The sequence below is a fragment of the Jaculus jaculus genome, chromosome 1 (genome assembly GCF_020740685.1).
Source record: "Jaculus jaculus isolate mJacJac1 chromosome 1, mJacJac1.mat.Y.cur, whole genome shotgun sequence".
NCBI lineage: Eukaryota > Metazoa > Chordata > Mammalia > Rodentia > Dipodidae > Jaculus > Jaculus jaculus.
In genome coordinates, this window is record NC_059102.1 from 258,709,126 (window position 1) to 258,723,299 (window position 14,174).

Consider the following 14,174-nt stretch of genomic DNA (forward strand, 5'->3'; position numbering starts at 1 on the left):
GCTTTCTCCCTTTACTCTGTCCAGTCACTTTTTCATCATAAAAAGGACCTCCTAGGGAACCGTTTCATTTCTCTCACCAAAAGGGTTGCTGGCAGGCTGGGGTAGTTTCCCAGCCTTGAGACACCCACACCCCTTCCCACTACCTCTGAACATGAGTGGAGTTGAAGGCTGTCTATGGAAGTGATTCTGGTACTAGCAAAACTAGCCACAGGGGATTTGAACCTGGAGAATTCGGGGGAATGCTTAGCTTCAAGTGGAAGAAGGCTGTTCTGACAGGAAATCAAGTTTGCAGACCCATAGCAAAACACGCTACCTAGAGGGGCTGTCTGCGCTTCATAACAATGAAACCTCAAGTCTCTTTGGCTCACTCTGAGTCTCTGAGTCCCAGCCTTCCAACCCTCTCCCCACTCCACCCCCGCCTCCTTCTGGGCTTTTTATTGGGCCTGAGAAGGAAAGGGGAGGGCCAGAGATGACTGGCCAAGTGGGAGAAGCTCCACCTTGCTCATTCCCCACCCAAACTGCCCCTGGAGAAACAGCTGCAGGGAAGCCCGGATTGGCTTAGAGTCAGCGGCAGGGTGTGGCTAGGCAGCGCAGGTGAGGCATTTACCTGTGTAGGTAAGTCAGGAGGAGGTCAGAAGAAGAAAACACTAGGAGGCAAAGGAGGCAGGCTCTGACTCTGTCTCTACCCTTTGGGACAAAAGGGTATTTCCTTTCTTCAGACCTCCACCCAGTGAAGGTGAGTTAACCACTAACCAACCATTGCTTATTCTTCAGCAAATGAAGAGACTTCAGGGGAAGTCAGAGCTATCGGGTTGGCGGGGAGGCAGCAGCGGTACCCCTTTCCACCCCAGCTAGAGGTTTTCTTCTCTGCTCCTCAAGTCTCCAGCTCCAGCCTGAGATTAAACTATGTGATGGCTGTCTGCTTTTGGAAGATTTTTATAGAGCCCAGGACTGAGGAACAACTTGTTTTTCATTGAAGTTTGGTAAGCATATTGTACACAACACCACCACCAAAACAGCCAGGTGTGGTGGAGCATACGTGTAATAACAGCACTGAGAAGGCTGAGGCAGAAGGACAGCAAGTTTGCAGCCAGCCTGCTGCTACATGACAAGCTCCAGGGAAGCCTGGGCTACCGGCAAGAGTTGTCTCAATAACAGCAAAAGGTTTGCGTAGCGTTTTGAAACTCCATTTTCAAGTAACTGAGAGTGGGTTGTGATTTCAGAAGAGAATTGGAGCAGAGTCGGAATGGGGACCCTCATAGGTGAGCTGAGTACCTTCGTTTTGCAAGCAAGCACCTTTAACTGCTTAGCCGTCTCCCAGCCCCTTGTAACCTTGGTTTTCCATTGCATTTGTAAAAGGAAATGCTCCCGTGGCTCAGTGTCTATATTTAAATCAAAGTTGCAATGTGTGAGTGTATGTTCAATGATGGTAGTTGATAATACATTTTGTGGACAGATGTGTAAAGTCTAAACTGGGCTAGGTTAGTTTATAAGGGGATATGATATATGGGCCAAATGAGAAAACTCCACATCAGTTTTTCGAGCAGGTTACTGCTAGAAAACACATAGATAATGTAGCTATAAAATTTAAGCTTATTTTGTGTCAACTAATTAAGTTTCTGACTTTGCCTAATAGATCCAGACATAAACAGAAAGTTCCTTGGTCCTGTTGGACCTCACCCACATTTTAACTCATCACAGCATGTCAAGTCTGGTCCAAGTTTCAAGTGGGGCTCAGCCCAAGCTAGTGTGACAGAATCCATGGAGAGAACTGGACCAGGGTGGTGGTTTTACTTTAGGTCCTTTCACATATCCCAGATGGCAGTTTGTGTGGCAAGTGTGCCTGTCCCAGGAAGAAGTCCAGTCGCAGGAGCACAGCAGCTCCTTGCCCTCCATCATGGAGGTTCATGTGTCATCACTAATGTGCCTTTCCCCTTCTGCTACAGGGAAGAGAAATAGGAAGCCCTCAGAGACAGGTTCCCACGTTCTGGCATACAGCCCTGGAAGAATGTATTAGGCTCTGGTCCTGAATACTGTAGCTTTAAATGTTAGCTCCCTTTACACCACAAACCAGCACACCCCACTCACTGTGTGAAGACTTTCAGAAATGGGAAATTTGTCAACAATCAGGGTCACCTGTAGTGACCCTTCTATGCAGAGGGTTATCCACTCACCCCTTCCCTCAAACCACTGGTGAAAGAAATTTTAATGTTGCATAAACACAGAGAAACTCATGCACATGGTGCAAATTTTAGTCTTCCCAGAAGTTTTAAAAAAGTTCTCCAGCCCAAGGCCCAGTTCTCAGTCAACAAAAAGCAGAGCCCCCTGGTCAAGGAGAAACAGGAAACCTCTGTGAGTTCTAGGAGGAGAGGCCGACTTCATGGGATGATAAGGAGGCCTGGGCCTGTTCAGAAAGTCTGATTCAGCCAGCCTAGAATGGCACTTGGGACCTCTCCCCACCACACCCACTTTAGATGCCAGAATTTGACATGTGCCATTTATTTACTCTTTTCCAAGGCTTAGCCAGTTTCAGTGCAGTAGTTAATATTTAATGTCTTTGGATGGGTGGTACTGCCCATGGGTTGTGCATATTTCTTAGCCCATTCCCTCTTCTCAAGTCCCCAAAGGAGGTCAAGGGTGCAAAGATACCAGACTCACCTTGACCGCTTTGTTTCTCGGGTTTCTTATCAGGGGTTTCGATGGCTGCCCTGATTTAGCCAAGTTTCAAGGTTGTAAAGTTGGTAGACAGGAACAGAGCATCTAAGTTGTGTGCAGCTGGTGATGGAGCGTGGAAAAGTGGCAGAAGCAGCGCGTACTTTTTTACTGCTTAGACTCCTGGAGTCTAAAAATCCAAGTTGAGAGATCAGGTGCAAGCACCGCACTTACTCAGCGCTCACTCAGGGTTCAGCCACGTCTTCAGCTGACTGTGTGCTGCTGATGGCACAATCTGCAATGGCATGTGGTGCCATTTCTTTACTCGTATGTGTTTATTTGGGGACAACAAAGTGCCTGAGGTATGAAGCTGACCCAGATAATACACAGGATTCCAGAGGTGAAGTAGAAGAGAAGGTGATCTTTGAGTTGGCCAATGACCCTTCTGTAGGTGCATGTATGCTGGCATCTTGTCAGTCACTGAGATGTCCCCCCGAGAGCCTAAATCCACATGTGGCCCTGTAGATGCAGGTGGAGGCCATTCCTTATTTCCCCAAGGAGCTTGAGAAGAGACTCTCCATTCTTGCCCACACAATGAAGACTTTGTTCCCGGGTTGTTCTGAAGATCTGATGAGCAGATCTAAGGGCAGCCAGTCTGTAAGCGACAGCATGCAGACCGCATGCCAGTTCTCTTGAAGCAGAGCTCTTCCCAGAGTTCTGTGTCTTCCAGCTGCTTCAGGCTCTGAATGAAGGGTGCAGTGGGCTTCTCTGGGAGGAAGGAGAGGCTGGCAAGTCACTCTAAAGCCCAAAGCATGCGTGAAAGGATGAAGGTAGTGATTTTCTCTGAAAGTAAGAGGCAGCGCCTGTTTAACCATTCAGAGAGAACATTACACTAATTACAGTGAGTCACCTTAAACATTCATCACCCCAGTTTTACATCGAAGAAAAGTGGAACAAAAAATAAATCTTTGAATCTACGCTGACTTCGTGAAAATAATGCCTTTGTCTTACACGGTTTTATATCCCTAGTGCCTATCAAGTGGTCACAAATGCTACTTTAACTGAAAACATTCCCACATTGCACTGGGAAATAAAACATTTAAGAAAAGACTGACGGCACTAGGTTAGAAAGCCAAGAAGCATCCTTCCAAAAAGAGACAGCTGGCAAGCTTATTCACATGTGTTCCGAGTGCCATTTCTGAGCACATAAGTTTATGAGAGATGGCTCCAATTTGTTCTGATGGCCTTAACCTTACAGAATGTTAGGAATGTGTGAGCACTCGCTGAACCTGGACAGCCACTAACAGAATGCATAGCTGAGATGACCAAGCATGACTATCTCGTGTTCCTGTTTCTTTGGGTTTTGAATATTAAGGGACTGACCTCAGACAGAAGTCCCAACTAGCTGATCAGTCCTAATTTATCACTGGGCTGCTGTGGCATTTTGGCCTTTCTGGGCCCCTCCTTATGTCCTGAGAGGCTCCCATTGCTCTACCTCTCTTTGCCCCACTTGAAGGGCTCCTCCCAAGCAGAAGATGTCCTCCATGAGACCTTAGACTTGCCACAGTACAGGGTTGGAAGGCTTGCTGAACTAAGCCCAAACCTGCCCATGGTGCTGGAAGCAGCTCTTGGCAGAGAACAAAGGCATATGTACCCTGGCATCCTTGTCCCAAGTACCCACATCTCAAACAAAACATGTTTTCCTAGGTCATTTTCACCTCATAGCATAGAGAGTAGCAGAGATAGTTAAAATATACTGTGGTGTTGTAGGCAAAACATAGGTCCAGGGTCAGACACAATTCCAGATTTCTTCTCACTTTGTATTTGACCTTGACACTGAATTTTGTTCGTGGTTCTCTCAGAATTTCATTTTACATAGAGGAGTTCCCCTTGTCCTGCCCAGCTCTGGTGGAGTATTTCCTACAGTTATTTCCCCAAGTCTTGGGGATTTCCTGGAAATAACAATGACTTCCTTTACAATTGCCACAAAAAACTTGACATGTTTTCTCCTCAGAGGCTGATATAGTGAGGAAGCTAGCTACGCAGGACATTTCTCTGGTTTATCTGACATAGTCCAGGGAACTTGGTTGGGAATGAACGCAACAGCAGAGTCAGTGGTGCACAAGAGGGAAACTGGGTTTATGTCACCCGCTGCAGTGCCATGGTCATGTCACTCAGGGCTCAGGGATGATGGCAGTCTTTCCGGTAGTGGTTGTGATGATGTCATTATAGACTGCGAGCACAGCTGAAAATTACTGGGCCATGTGCTGTGCAGCATTCTCCGTGAAGCATTTCATTGCTTTACAGTGCCATACTCAAGAAGTAGCTTCTATTAAAACCCCCATTCCTTCTCTCCAGCCCATAGTCTCCCATTTAACCAGAACCTTTTAAAAATATTTTTATTATTTTTATTTATTTATTTGAGAGGGACAGACAGAGAGTGAAAGAGGCAGAGAGAGAGGATGGGCACATCAGGGCCTCCAGCCACTGCAAACGAACTCCAGATGCATGTTCCACCTTGTGCGTTTGAGTTACATGCGTCCTGGGGATTCAAGCGTCACACCAGTTTCCTTAGGCTTCACAGGCAAGCGTTTAACCACTAAGCAATCTCTACAGCCCTCTCCCTCCTTTTTCAAATCAATCTCCTGCTCCCTGTGCTTCAGTTGAGATTGGTCTGAGGTAGATCTTTTTATTGCAAGAATAGTAGCTATTCATTTTATTAAGTACTTGAGTCTTTGCTATCAACTAAACTGTTCTCTCATCTAATCCTTATATGTTAGCCATATTTAATGAATAATTTGCCTCGAGTCAAATAACTAAATGGCTCAATTGGGTTTGGACTCAGACACATCTCCATCCAGATCCAGGCTATTAGTTGTGTAATATTTATTGGTTTTAGTAATAAAAGTATAGTTAAGCTCTGTGCTTCAGAAAAGGAATAGAAGAGAAGGAACAGAACCTCCAGTAGACTGCCTCTCCACCCCCTAAGTTCATCTTTCTGCATGTCCCTCCATGTAGGCTGGGGGCAGGGTTCAGACCATGACTAGTCATGACCCCCTTCCAGCTCTCTGCTTGCTTGGTGTCTTTGCTGCCATGTTGCCCTGGGGCCTGGGCAGAGCCTTGCAGAAGCCTTGGCTTGGCTTACATGTGGCTTTAATTGTTCTCTTTTCAGGCCCAGCTTGGGAAATTCTTCACTTCCTTCGCTTCCCCTCTGGGAACCCCTTTCACCACCCCTGCAACCTTGCTTCAGGCGATGCCCAAGAGGGAGCTTTGGTCAGCAGGGCCTGGCTCAGAACCCGTGACCTGCATCAGCAGCTGGGACAGCATGATGAGCACCGCCCACTCTGAATCTGTATGTACTCTCTCCTGCTCACAACCTTGCCCAGCCCCACCCTGCCCTGTCCCTCATGGCCACCCCCATCACTCCCTGGACCTTCTCTTTCATCTTCCTTGTCAGTGAATGAATCACTGGGCATTTTCTGTCTCTGAGTCACCCCTGGTTCTATAGAAAATGGGGTAAGACAGCCTAGAGAGCAGTAGGACCAATAAAGTCCCCCAACTCCTGTTAGTTTGTCTGGGGAAGAGGAGCCGGCCTGCTATGATCTTAGGTTCTAGTGGAAAGCAGAAGGCGGATCCTTGTAGCATGTGGACTCTTGAAGTCCTCTGCAATGAACAGCACAACTATAGTCTTTTACAAAGAACCAAGAGAACAGAGTAATTGGGAACTCCTTCAGAGCCAAACACATATGAGTTCCCTACTTATAAGCTAATGCCCTTGGACAGATTGCCAACTTCTATAAGCTTCAGTCTCAAGCTTTAAAATGGAATAACTATTAACCCCTGGTTCATGGAATCCTCTTTTTAAAAATATTTTATTTGCAAGCACAGAGAAATAGAGAGAAGAGATACAGAGTGTATGGGTGCACCAAGGCTTCCTGCCACTGCAAACAAACTGCAGATACATGTGCTGCCTAGTGCATCTGGTTTTATGTGGGTACTGGGGAATTGAACCTGTGTTGTTCGGTGCTGCAGGCAAATGCCTTAACCACTGAGCAATTTCTCCAGCCCCATAACTCATGGAATTCTTGGAAAGAGTTAATGGGAGGAATATGTTGTATTACTTGTCCTGGTGAATTGTGAACAAAACATCTCTTTACCACAGATAGGGTACTAACAACCCAAAGAAACAACTTCATCCAAGTCTAGCTTGGGGAACCCATGAGTTTATGGGGGTTACTTGCTGGAGCCTGCCTGACTCTCAGGCTACTGTGTCACCAAGAAGCCCATCCCAGCATGGGGGTCAGGAATTCTAACTGTATCCCTGGAGCTCCCTGGCCAACTTGTAGACAGCGCCATGGAAGAAAGTTGTTCCTCCCCCAGCTGTTTATATACTGTTTTATATAACCTTGTGGAGGGACCATGTGAATCTTGCAGCTTTCTGAGTCTTACAAGCCTCCCTATAGGATGTAATGTTTTAATATGGTGGAAAGAGCTAGCTACCCAGTAACAATAAAGCATTAGAAAGACTGGGGTGCAGCTCAGTGTAGAGTACTTGCCTAGCACTTGCAAGCTGAGTTGCATCCTCAGTACAGCCATATATATCTCATTGCTGGGTGTGGTAGCACACACCTGTGATTTCAACACTTAGGAAAAAAAAGGAGGAGAATTATAAGTTCCAGACCACCATGGGCTATAGGCTCAAAAATGACAGAAAAATTAAACAGAAGGTAGATAGATGACAAGACATAGATTTGGCACTTGCCTCTATGTAGAAAAAAAAAAAAGTAGCCCGTCTATGAGTAGAGACAGAAACTTCCAAAATCACAATGTGTAACTATTTGTGAGTGGTATCTAATAAAGTACAGTTTGTCTGGGCATGACTTAAGTCTTGACTGTTGTAAAGCTAGAGTGAAAGAGTAAATATACCTCACATCCAGTGTAATTATTCCTTTGTTGTTCATCCTGGTCATATTATGCTAACCCCAAAGGACTTAAACTCCATTGCCCTGTATCCTTAAAAAAATATTTGAAAATTTAAGGATTGTAAAAGGTCTGTATTAAATTTGAGAGATGTTTTATATAGTTAGCGAGTTTGTTTCTGTTTTGTTTGGTCTTGAGACAGGGTTTCTTTATTTAGCCTAGGCCAACCTTGTCCCGGTGGGATTACAGATGTGTGCCACCATTCCTGGATGACTAACTAATGGGTTTTAATATATAAAATCGAAGTAGGAAACCAGGCGTGGTGGTGCACCCCTTTAATCCCAGCACTTGGGAGGCAGAGGTAGGAGGATCACCATGAGTTCAAGGCCACCTTGAGACTCCATAGTGAATTCCAGGTCAGCCTGGGCTAGAGTGAGACCCTACCTCGAAAACCAAAAAAAAAAAAAGTGAGGTCGGAAAAGCAGCACATCCACACACATCCAAAGTGCTTACAAATATATGCAAAATTCCTTTGGGCCCTGGAGGTTTGGGACCACAGAGACATCTGTCTGTTTCTGATTGTTAGAGACCCATGTGAATAATCACATTGTACTGTGTAAAGAGTATGCTGGGAATTAAAGGTTTTCAAAGGGAATCATGGATTACAGAGGAGAAATTCAGAGGTGGCTTACCCATGGCAAGGCCATTTTAGGAAAAGGAGGTGGAGGACAGTGATGGAGATCTTCATTCAAGAAACTCCAAGAAGCATATTTAGATTTTCCCTCAAAATGTAGTCCCTAATCAGTCACCTGACCAGGAGCAAGGGCACCTGGAAGGGTTATTTAGCAACCTTCTCCTCCCCCTTCCCCCCGGATAGTTTTAGGACTATTTCATAATCTTCTCTGGCCATCCTCATGGGTTTGGAGGATAGGCAACTCTGAAGTGTCCCAAATATCAGAAAGAGGAGTGGAGATGCCAAGGGGGGCACCTTACTCCATATTTCTTATGTTCCAATTAATTGCTCCTTTCATTTTTTATTTCTATCTCTTTCTTTCAAGAGTCGCTTTCCCATCAATCACCTAAGTTAGGTGGTGTGTAGGCAGAACCATCAGAGGTGGCTATAGTACCTTCTTCCACCCACCCCTGTGTGCATTATCCTATGAAAACAGTGCTTGAGCATCTACTTGATGTTTATACTGCTTTCCCCTCCTGCTACATCACCCAGTGTCTTCACCTTAAGTTAATATTTGCTTAAGAAATACATGCTTGTTTGAATGTTAGCTGTAGCCAAATGCCATTGAGAAAATTATCAAGGAGAAAAATCCTATATGGAATGTATTTCAAAGTAAAGTAAAAATTATTTAGTAAGTTTGTATGTGGTTCCCAGCTAGTAATTGGCTTCCAAATTGAGTATGCAGAAGTACTTTGCAAAGTTGAAAAAGAAATACCATTGAATTTTCAGGTCAAACTATTTTGTTGCCCATAAAATTCGAAGTTACACATGTGGTGAAATGGTGGATAAAAGTCACCCAGAATTAGAATTAGAATCTGGAGGAGCTCCTTTTGATTTGTACCCCTAAACATTCTACACAGCCCTAAGCAAAAGAAAGGTCCTTAACATCAGCCTGCTGGGAGGCCCGGTGGGACAACCTCTGCCCTTCCTGGAGCCTACATTTGCAGGAAGCAGCCTGGCAGAGCAGCACCAGGAAAAGGTTGCCAGCTTTTCAACATTCTTTCCCCACAGCAGGGTAAGGTCTGAGCCCCGCCAGTTTCTATGGAGCACTCCCTCTCACAGTCCTGTCTTCCTACAGAGTGACAACAGCTACGATTTCCTGTCTGCTGAGGAGAAGGAGTGTCTGCTCTTCCTGGAGGAGACCATTGGCTCCCTGGACGCCGAGGCCGACAGCAGACTGTCCATTGACGAGTCAGAGCCAGCGGCTACCACTTCTCAAGGTTTCCAAGCACTGCCTCTTACCCAGCAAGCTCCCCAAGGTAAGACAGAATGTCTAGGAAAGCAACACTCAGAAAGTCAATGCCTCTCACCACCTTCCACCCTGCTTGCCCTGTGCTGCGGAAGTCCCAGGAAGAAGCAGGAGCCCTGCACTCTCTGGGCCAAATAGTCTTGTCCCTGGGAGGGGAGGGAAGACACTTGAGGAAACCAGCTTCCTGTGTCTTTCTTTCAGTGAAGCAGCAGAAACCTGGGAGGGAAAGGTGTTTGGCTGGCTCCTGTCACGGGAGAGCTCTGAAGAGATATGGCACTACAAGTTGGGGAGCAGCAGGGGAGGGACAGATTATTTGGCACTGGAGAGACTAAGCCTAGGGAGCTAATCTGGGTAACCCAGAGAATAAGCCCGAGTGAGATATGAGAGAGAAGGGCACCCCAGCTAAGCGGGTGGCACCTCGAAGTCCTTGTGTCCTTGTTAGAGGGTGAAGAGCAAACAGTGTTCCAGCTCGGCTCAGTCAAAAGGGACAGGATGATATTTAAAAGAACAGAAGGGCAGGATGTGACACGTGTGGGCTAGATGTCTCAGGATTAATGGAGAACTTCACTACTGTGGATACTGTGGACAGTCCTACTGGTATCAGGGCTACAGCCACTCATTCATTCTTTGAGCAAAGTGCTTTGGATTCTCCCTATAGAGGAGTAAGTGGGGATGCTGACACTTGAGGCTGATTCACAGAGCTTGTGAGTCTTATGTTCCCTGGAAGGCCAGACACCATGTGACTCTGGAGCAGACACTGTGCAGTCGCAGAACCATTCAGGCTCTCCCAGAAAGCAGCAGGCCACAAGTAGTTACCTCGAGAGCAAACCATTTGTTCAAATGCTTCCACTGGTCTCAGTTACCTGGGACCCCGAGGTAACGAGAAGGGACTTCCCCAAGTTTCTCCCCAATTCTAGTGTAAGTCTGAGAAACCCTGAGTTAAGGATGGTGTTGCAGTCAGGCTCACATTGCTGGCAGAAAACACCCAACCAAAAACAGCTTGTGGGATTAAGGGGTTTATTTTGGCTTATAGACTCAAGGAAAAGCTCCACAATGGCAGGGCAAAATGAAGGCATGTGCAGAGGTGGACATCACCTCCTGGCCAGCATCAGGTGGACAATAGCAACAGGAGAGTGTGCCAAATACTGGCATGGGGAAGCTGGCTATAACACCCATAAGCCCCCAACAATACACAGCCTCCAGGAGGCTTTAATTCCCAAATTGCCATTATCTAGGGACCTAGCATTCAGAACTCCTAAGTTTATGGGGACACCTGATACAAACCCCCATAGACAGGAAGCAACTGGGATGTAGCATTGCCCAATTGTCATGAAAAATCAACCCCTAATTAAAAGGAATCTGCTTTTTTTTTTTTTTTTTTGGTTTTCCAAGGTAGGGTCTCACTCTAGCTCAGGCTGACCTGGAATTCACTATGTAGTCTCAGGCTGGCCTCAAACTCTTGGCGATCTTCCTACCTCTGCCTCCCAAGTACTGGGATTAAAGGTGTGTGCCACCATGCCTAGCTGGAACCTGCTATTCTTGGTCTATTGCTCTATGTCAGTGTTTATCCTTTAAAATCAAGCAAAACAGGGCTGAGAGATAGCTTAGTGATTGAGGTGCATGCCTGTGAAGCCTAAGGACCCAGGTTTGATTCCCCAGTACCCACATAAGCCAAATGTACAAGGTGGTACATGCATCCATTTCATTTACAGTGGCTAGAGGCCCTGACACCCTATTCTCTCTCTCTTTCTCAAATACTTAAGTATGTAAATAAATAATATATTTTTTGAAAAAAGTAAGCAAAACAGGCAGCATGATGGTGCATTCCTTTAATTCAAGCACTTGGGAGGTAGAGGTGGGAGGACTGCTATGAGTTTGAGGTCAGCTTAGGACTACAGAGTGAGTTCCAGGTCGACTTGGGCTAGAGTGAGAGAGCGAGACCCTGTCTCAAAAACAAAACAAAAACAAACAAAAAGCAACCAAAAGTACAGCAAGGAAGACAAACTTCATTCACTACAGTTTGGGAAGAGAGTTCAGAAACCATTTGCTCTCCCTTCTGGGGCAGCATTCTAATCTCTGTCCACTCTTTTTTTCCTCTTCTCCCTCATCCTCACAGAAAAGCCAGAGGACATAATCATTCAGCAAGGGCCAGAGCCAAGAAGGGTGGCCCAGTCCTCAGATCCACCCAAGTCCCCCGGCCTGAGCCTCAGGTCTGGCTCCTACAGCCTTCCCAGAAACCTCCACCTTGGCAGAAGCCAGAACCTCAGGAGAAGCTCCACCCAGACAAACGGCCACACCTCTGAAGCCTCTGTAGGACTCCTACCAGAGCCCGAGAAAGCACAGGGCAGCCAGAGCACTGAGCCTCACCAGGCAGTGGGCAGCCCCCGGGGAGCTCCTCTTGACCTGGACACGGTGCTCATCCCCCCACCAGAAGCCTTCCAGGACATCCAGCCAAAGCAGGGTGGGGAAGACAGTCTTTCCACAGAGCCACGAGAGCTGAGCCACACGTTGCAGCTCCACACCCCTGTCAGAGCCCAGGAGAGAGAGGGGGTGTCACCAGAAGCCATGTCCCATAAAACCTGTCAGAAAGATTGGACAGAAAGCCCACAACCACCACAGCCACCTCCTGCCCAGTCATCTCGGAATGCTAGAGCTGAAGAGACGCCCCTATCAGGGTCAGGGGACAAGCCAAATGCCCAACTGGCTCCCCTCACAGCCGCGAAGCCCCGCAGGCTGCCACCTAACATCGTTCTGAAGAGCAGCCGGAGCAGCTTCCATAGCCATCCCCAGAACAGGCTGTCTCGTCAGGCAGAGGCTTCCGATCCTGGCCCTGTTTCCTCTTCCCTGCAGGAGCAGAGGAAAGCACGGAGAGAGGCCCTGGAAAAGCTAGGGCTTCCCCAGGACCAAGATGATCCAAGCCTCCATGTAGGTAAATACGCTGGATCGCTCAGACTCAAGGAGGCTCATGGTCAGGGCCCTTCTCAGGCCCAGACCTCAGCTCAGCCAGCAGCTCCAGGTCCAGTCTCTGTAGCTGTGCCTGCTGCAGAGAAAATTCCAGCAACAGGGCCTTCCCTGATGAAGGCTCCAGCTACCAAGTCTTCATCAGGCAAGGTTTGGATCCGTGCCCAGGAACCCCCTCCAGGAAAGGTTGCAACTGCCAAGTCCATGCCCATTCCTATCCCTAAGGCCTCAAAGGCTAATAATTCCCTGACTCAGCCCAAGCTCGACTTAGGCTTAACCCTTCAGGAAAGTAGCATCCCTGGCTTGAGACAGATAAACTTCAAGTCCAATACTTTAGAGCGGTCAGGTGTGGGGCTGAGCAGTTATCTCTCTGCTAGCGAGACACAACCCATCTCTCAAGCTAGCACGTCTCTGGGAAAGGATTCCCTCTTGGACAAGAAATCACCCAACTTCTTGCGTAATACCCGACCCCGCCCTGCTTCCTTGGGTATGGGGAAGGACTTTGCAGTTGTCCAGCTGGGCAAGTTGGCTGACCTGGAGCAGGGCCAGAACTCTAAACGCTTGTCCTACCAAGGACAGAGCCATGACAAGCTTCCTCGACCTTCCTGCGTCAGTGTCAAGATCTCCCCAAAGGGTGTCCCTGATGAACACAGGAGAGAGGCTTTGAAGAAGCTGGGACTGCTGAAGGAGTAACTCAAGCCACCAGGCTTGTCAGCAGCACCCCTCCCCCGAAGAGACTGGCTCTAACGAGGAGCCTTTAAGACCCCACAGCTCAGGGCTTGGGTGGGGCAGTCTTCTCTCAGGTGTTTTCTGCCGTGTCAGTGAAGATGGGAGAGGCTTATGTTCAAGCTTATATTTGTAATCAGAGCAGTTGTGCCACAGAGGTCTTGCATCTTGCACGATCATCCTGAAGATGAGTCACATGAGAGCCTGTGTGTTTGTGTGTGTGGAGAGAGAGAGAGAGAGAGAGTGAGTGTGTGTGTGTGTGTGAGGGAGAGAGAGAGAGGGAGAGAGAGAGAGAGAGAGAGAGAGAGAGAGGAAGGAGACTTTGTTTATGCTATGGACACTATATTTATATAACACAAGGAGTAATGGCACCAAAGTCTGCTCCTGCTGGAGATCTTACAATGGACAAAGTTGAACCTTTCCCACAACTGCGTGGAGAGGGGTGACCAAACCTGAGAAGAAAAGTCAAATGAGACAAAGGATGTGCAAGTGACTTGAAAAACAATAACATTCTACAGACAAAGGGTCTCGTGCAATATGGGCCTCCTTGAATCCCTGCCATAGATGGGGACAGACTCACACTTGGCCACCTTCCTCCCTCAGGCCTCCTGGACCTGAGGCCGGGGAGGGGCTGGTCGGCTAGCTCTCCACCCACTGTCTTCTCAAGCACCAGCCCCAATGTAGGACACATCTCTTTATCTCAATCTCTTAGTTCTCTGACAGCAGAGCAGTGCTCATTGCTCTGAGGAGGCAGGGTAGGTGACACACTCCTCCACCTCCACCCACGAGAGTCTTTGTCCATGGGCTTGATAAATTCAGTAATAAACTATGCCATGATACACGACTCCAATGTCCTGTTCTTCTCGCTTTCTGTCTCCCTGTCTGGCTTGAGGGCCGGTCAGCACTAACATAGAAGACCCGCGCAGAGATTTT

At 47.5% G+C, this 14,174-nt stretch overlaps 1 protein-coding gene across 1 annotated transcript; it reads left to right on the forward strand.

Annotated features, from left to right (window-relative positions):
- The first annotated feature begins 621 nt into the window (after positions 1-621).
- C1H1orf116 (chromosome 1 C1orf116 homolog) lies at positions 622-14,085 on the forward strand. Its single transcript, XM_045136712.1, has 4 exons — positions 622-736; positions 5,825-6,004; positions 9,384-9,564; positions 11,671-14,085. The coding sequence occupies exons 2-4, from the start codon at positions 5,906-5,908 to the stop codon at positions 13,206-13,208; spliced, it is 1,818 nt and encodes a 605-aa protein (XP_044992647.1). The 5' UTR covers positions 622-736; positions 5,825-5,905; the 3' UTR covers positions 13,209-14,085.
- The last annotated feature ends 89 nt before the right edge of the window (positions 14,086-14,174 follow it).

Excerpts from the sequence above, each read along its gene's own strand:
- C1H1orf116 (XM_045136712.1), top strand. The coding sequence starts at position 5,906 with ATGCCCAAGAGGGAGCTTTGGTCAGCAGGGCCTGGCTCAGAACCCGTG. Across the intron at positions 6,005-9,383 it reads GCACCGCCCACTCTGAATCT|AGTGACAACAGCTACGATTT; the intron begins GTATGTACTCTC and ends GTCTTCCTACAG. Across the intron at positions 9,565-11,670 it reads TACCCAGCAAGCTCCCCAAG|AAAAGCCAGAGGACATAATC; the intron begins GTAAGACAGAAT and ends TCATCCTCACAG.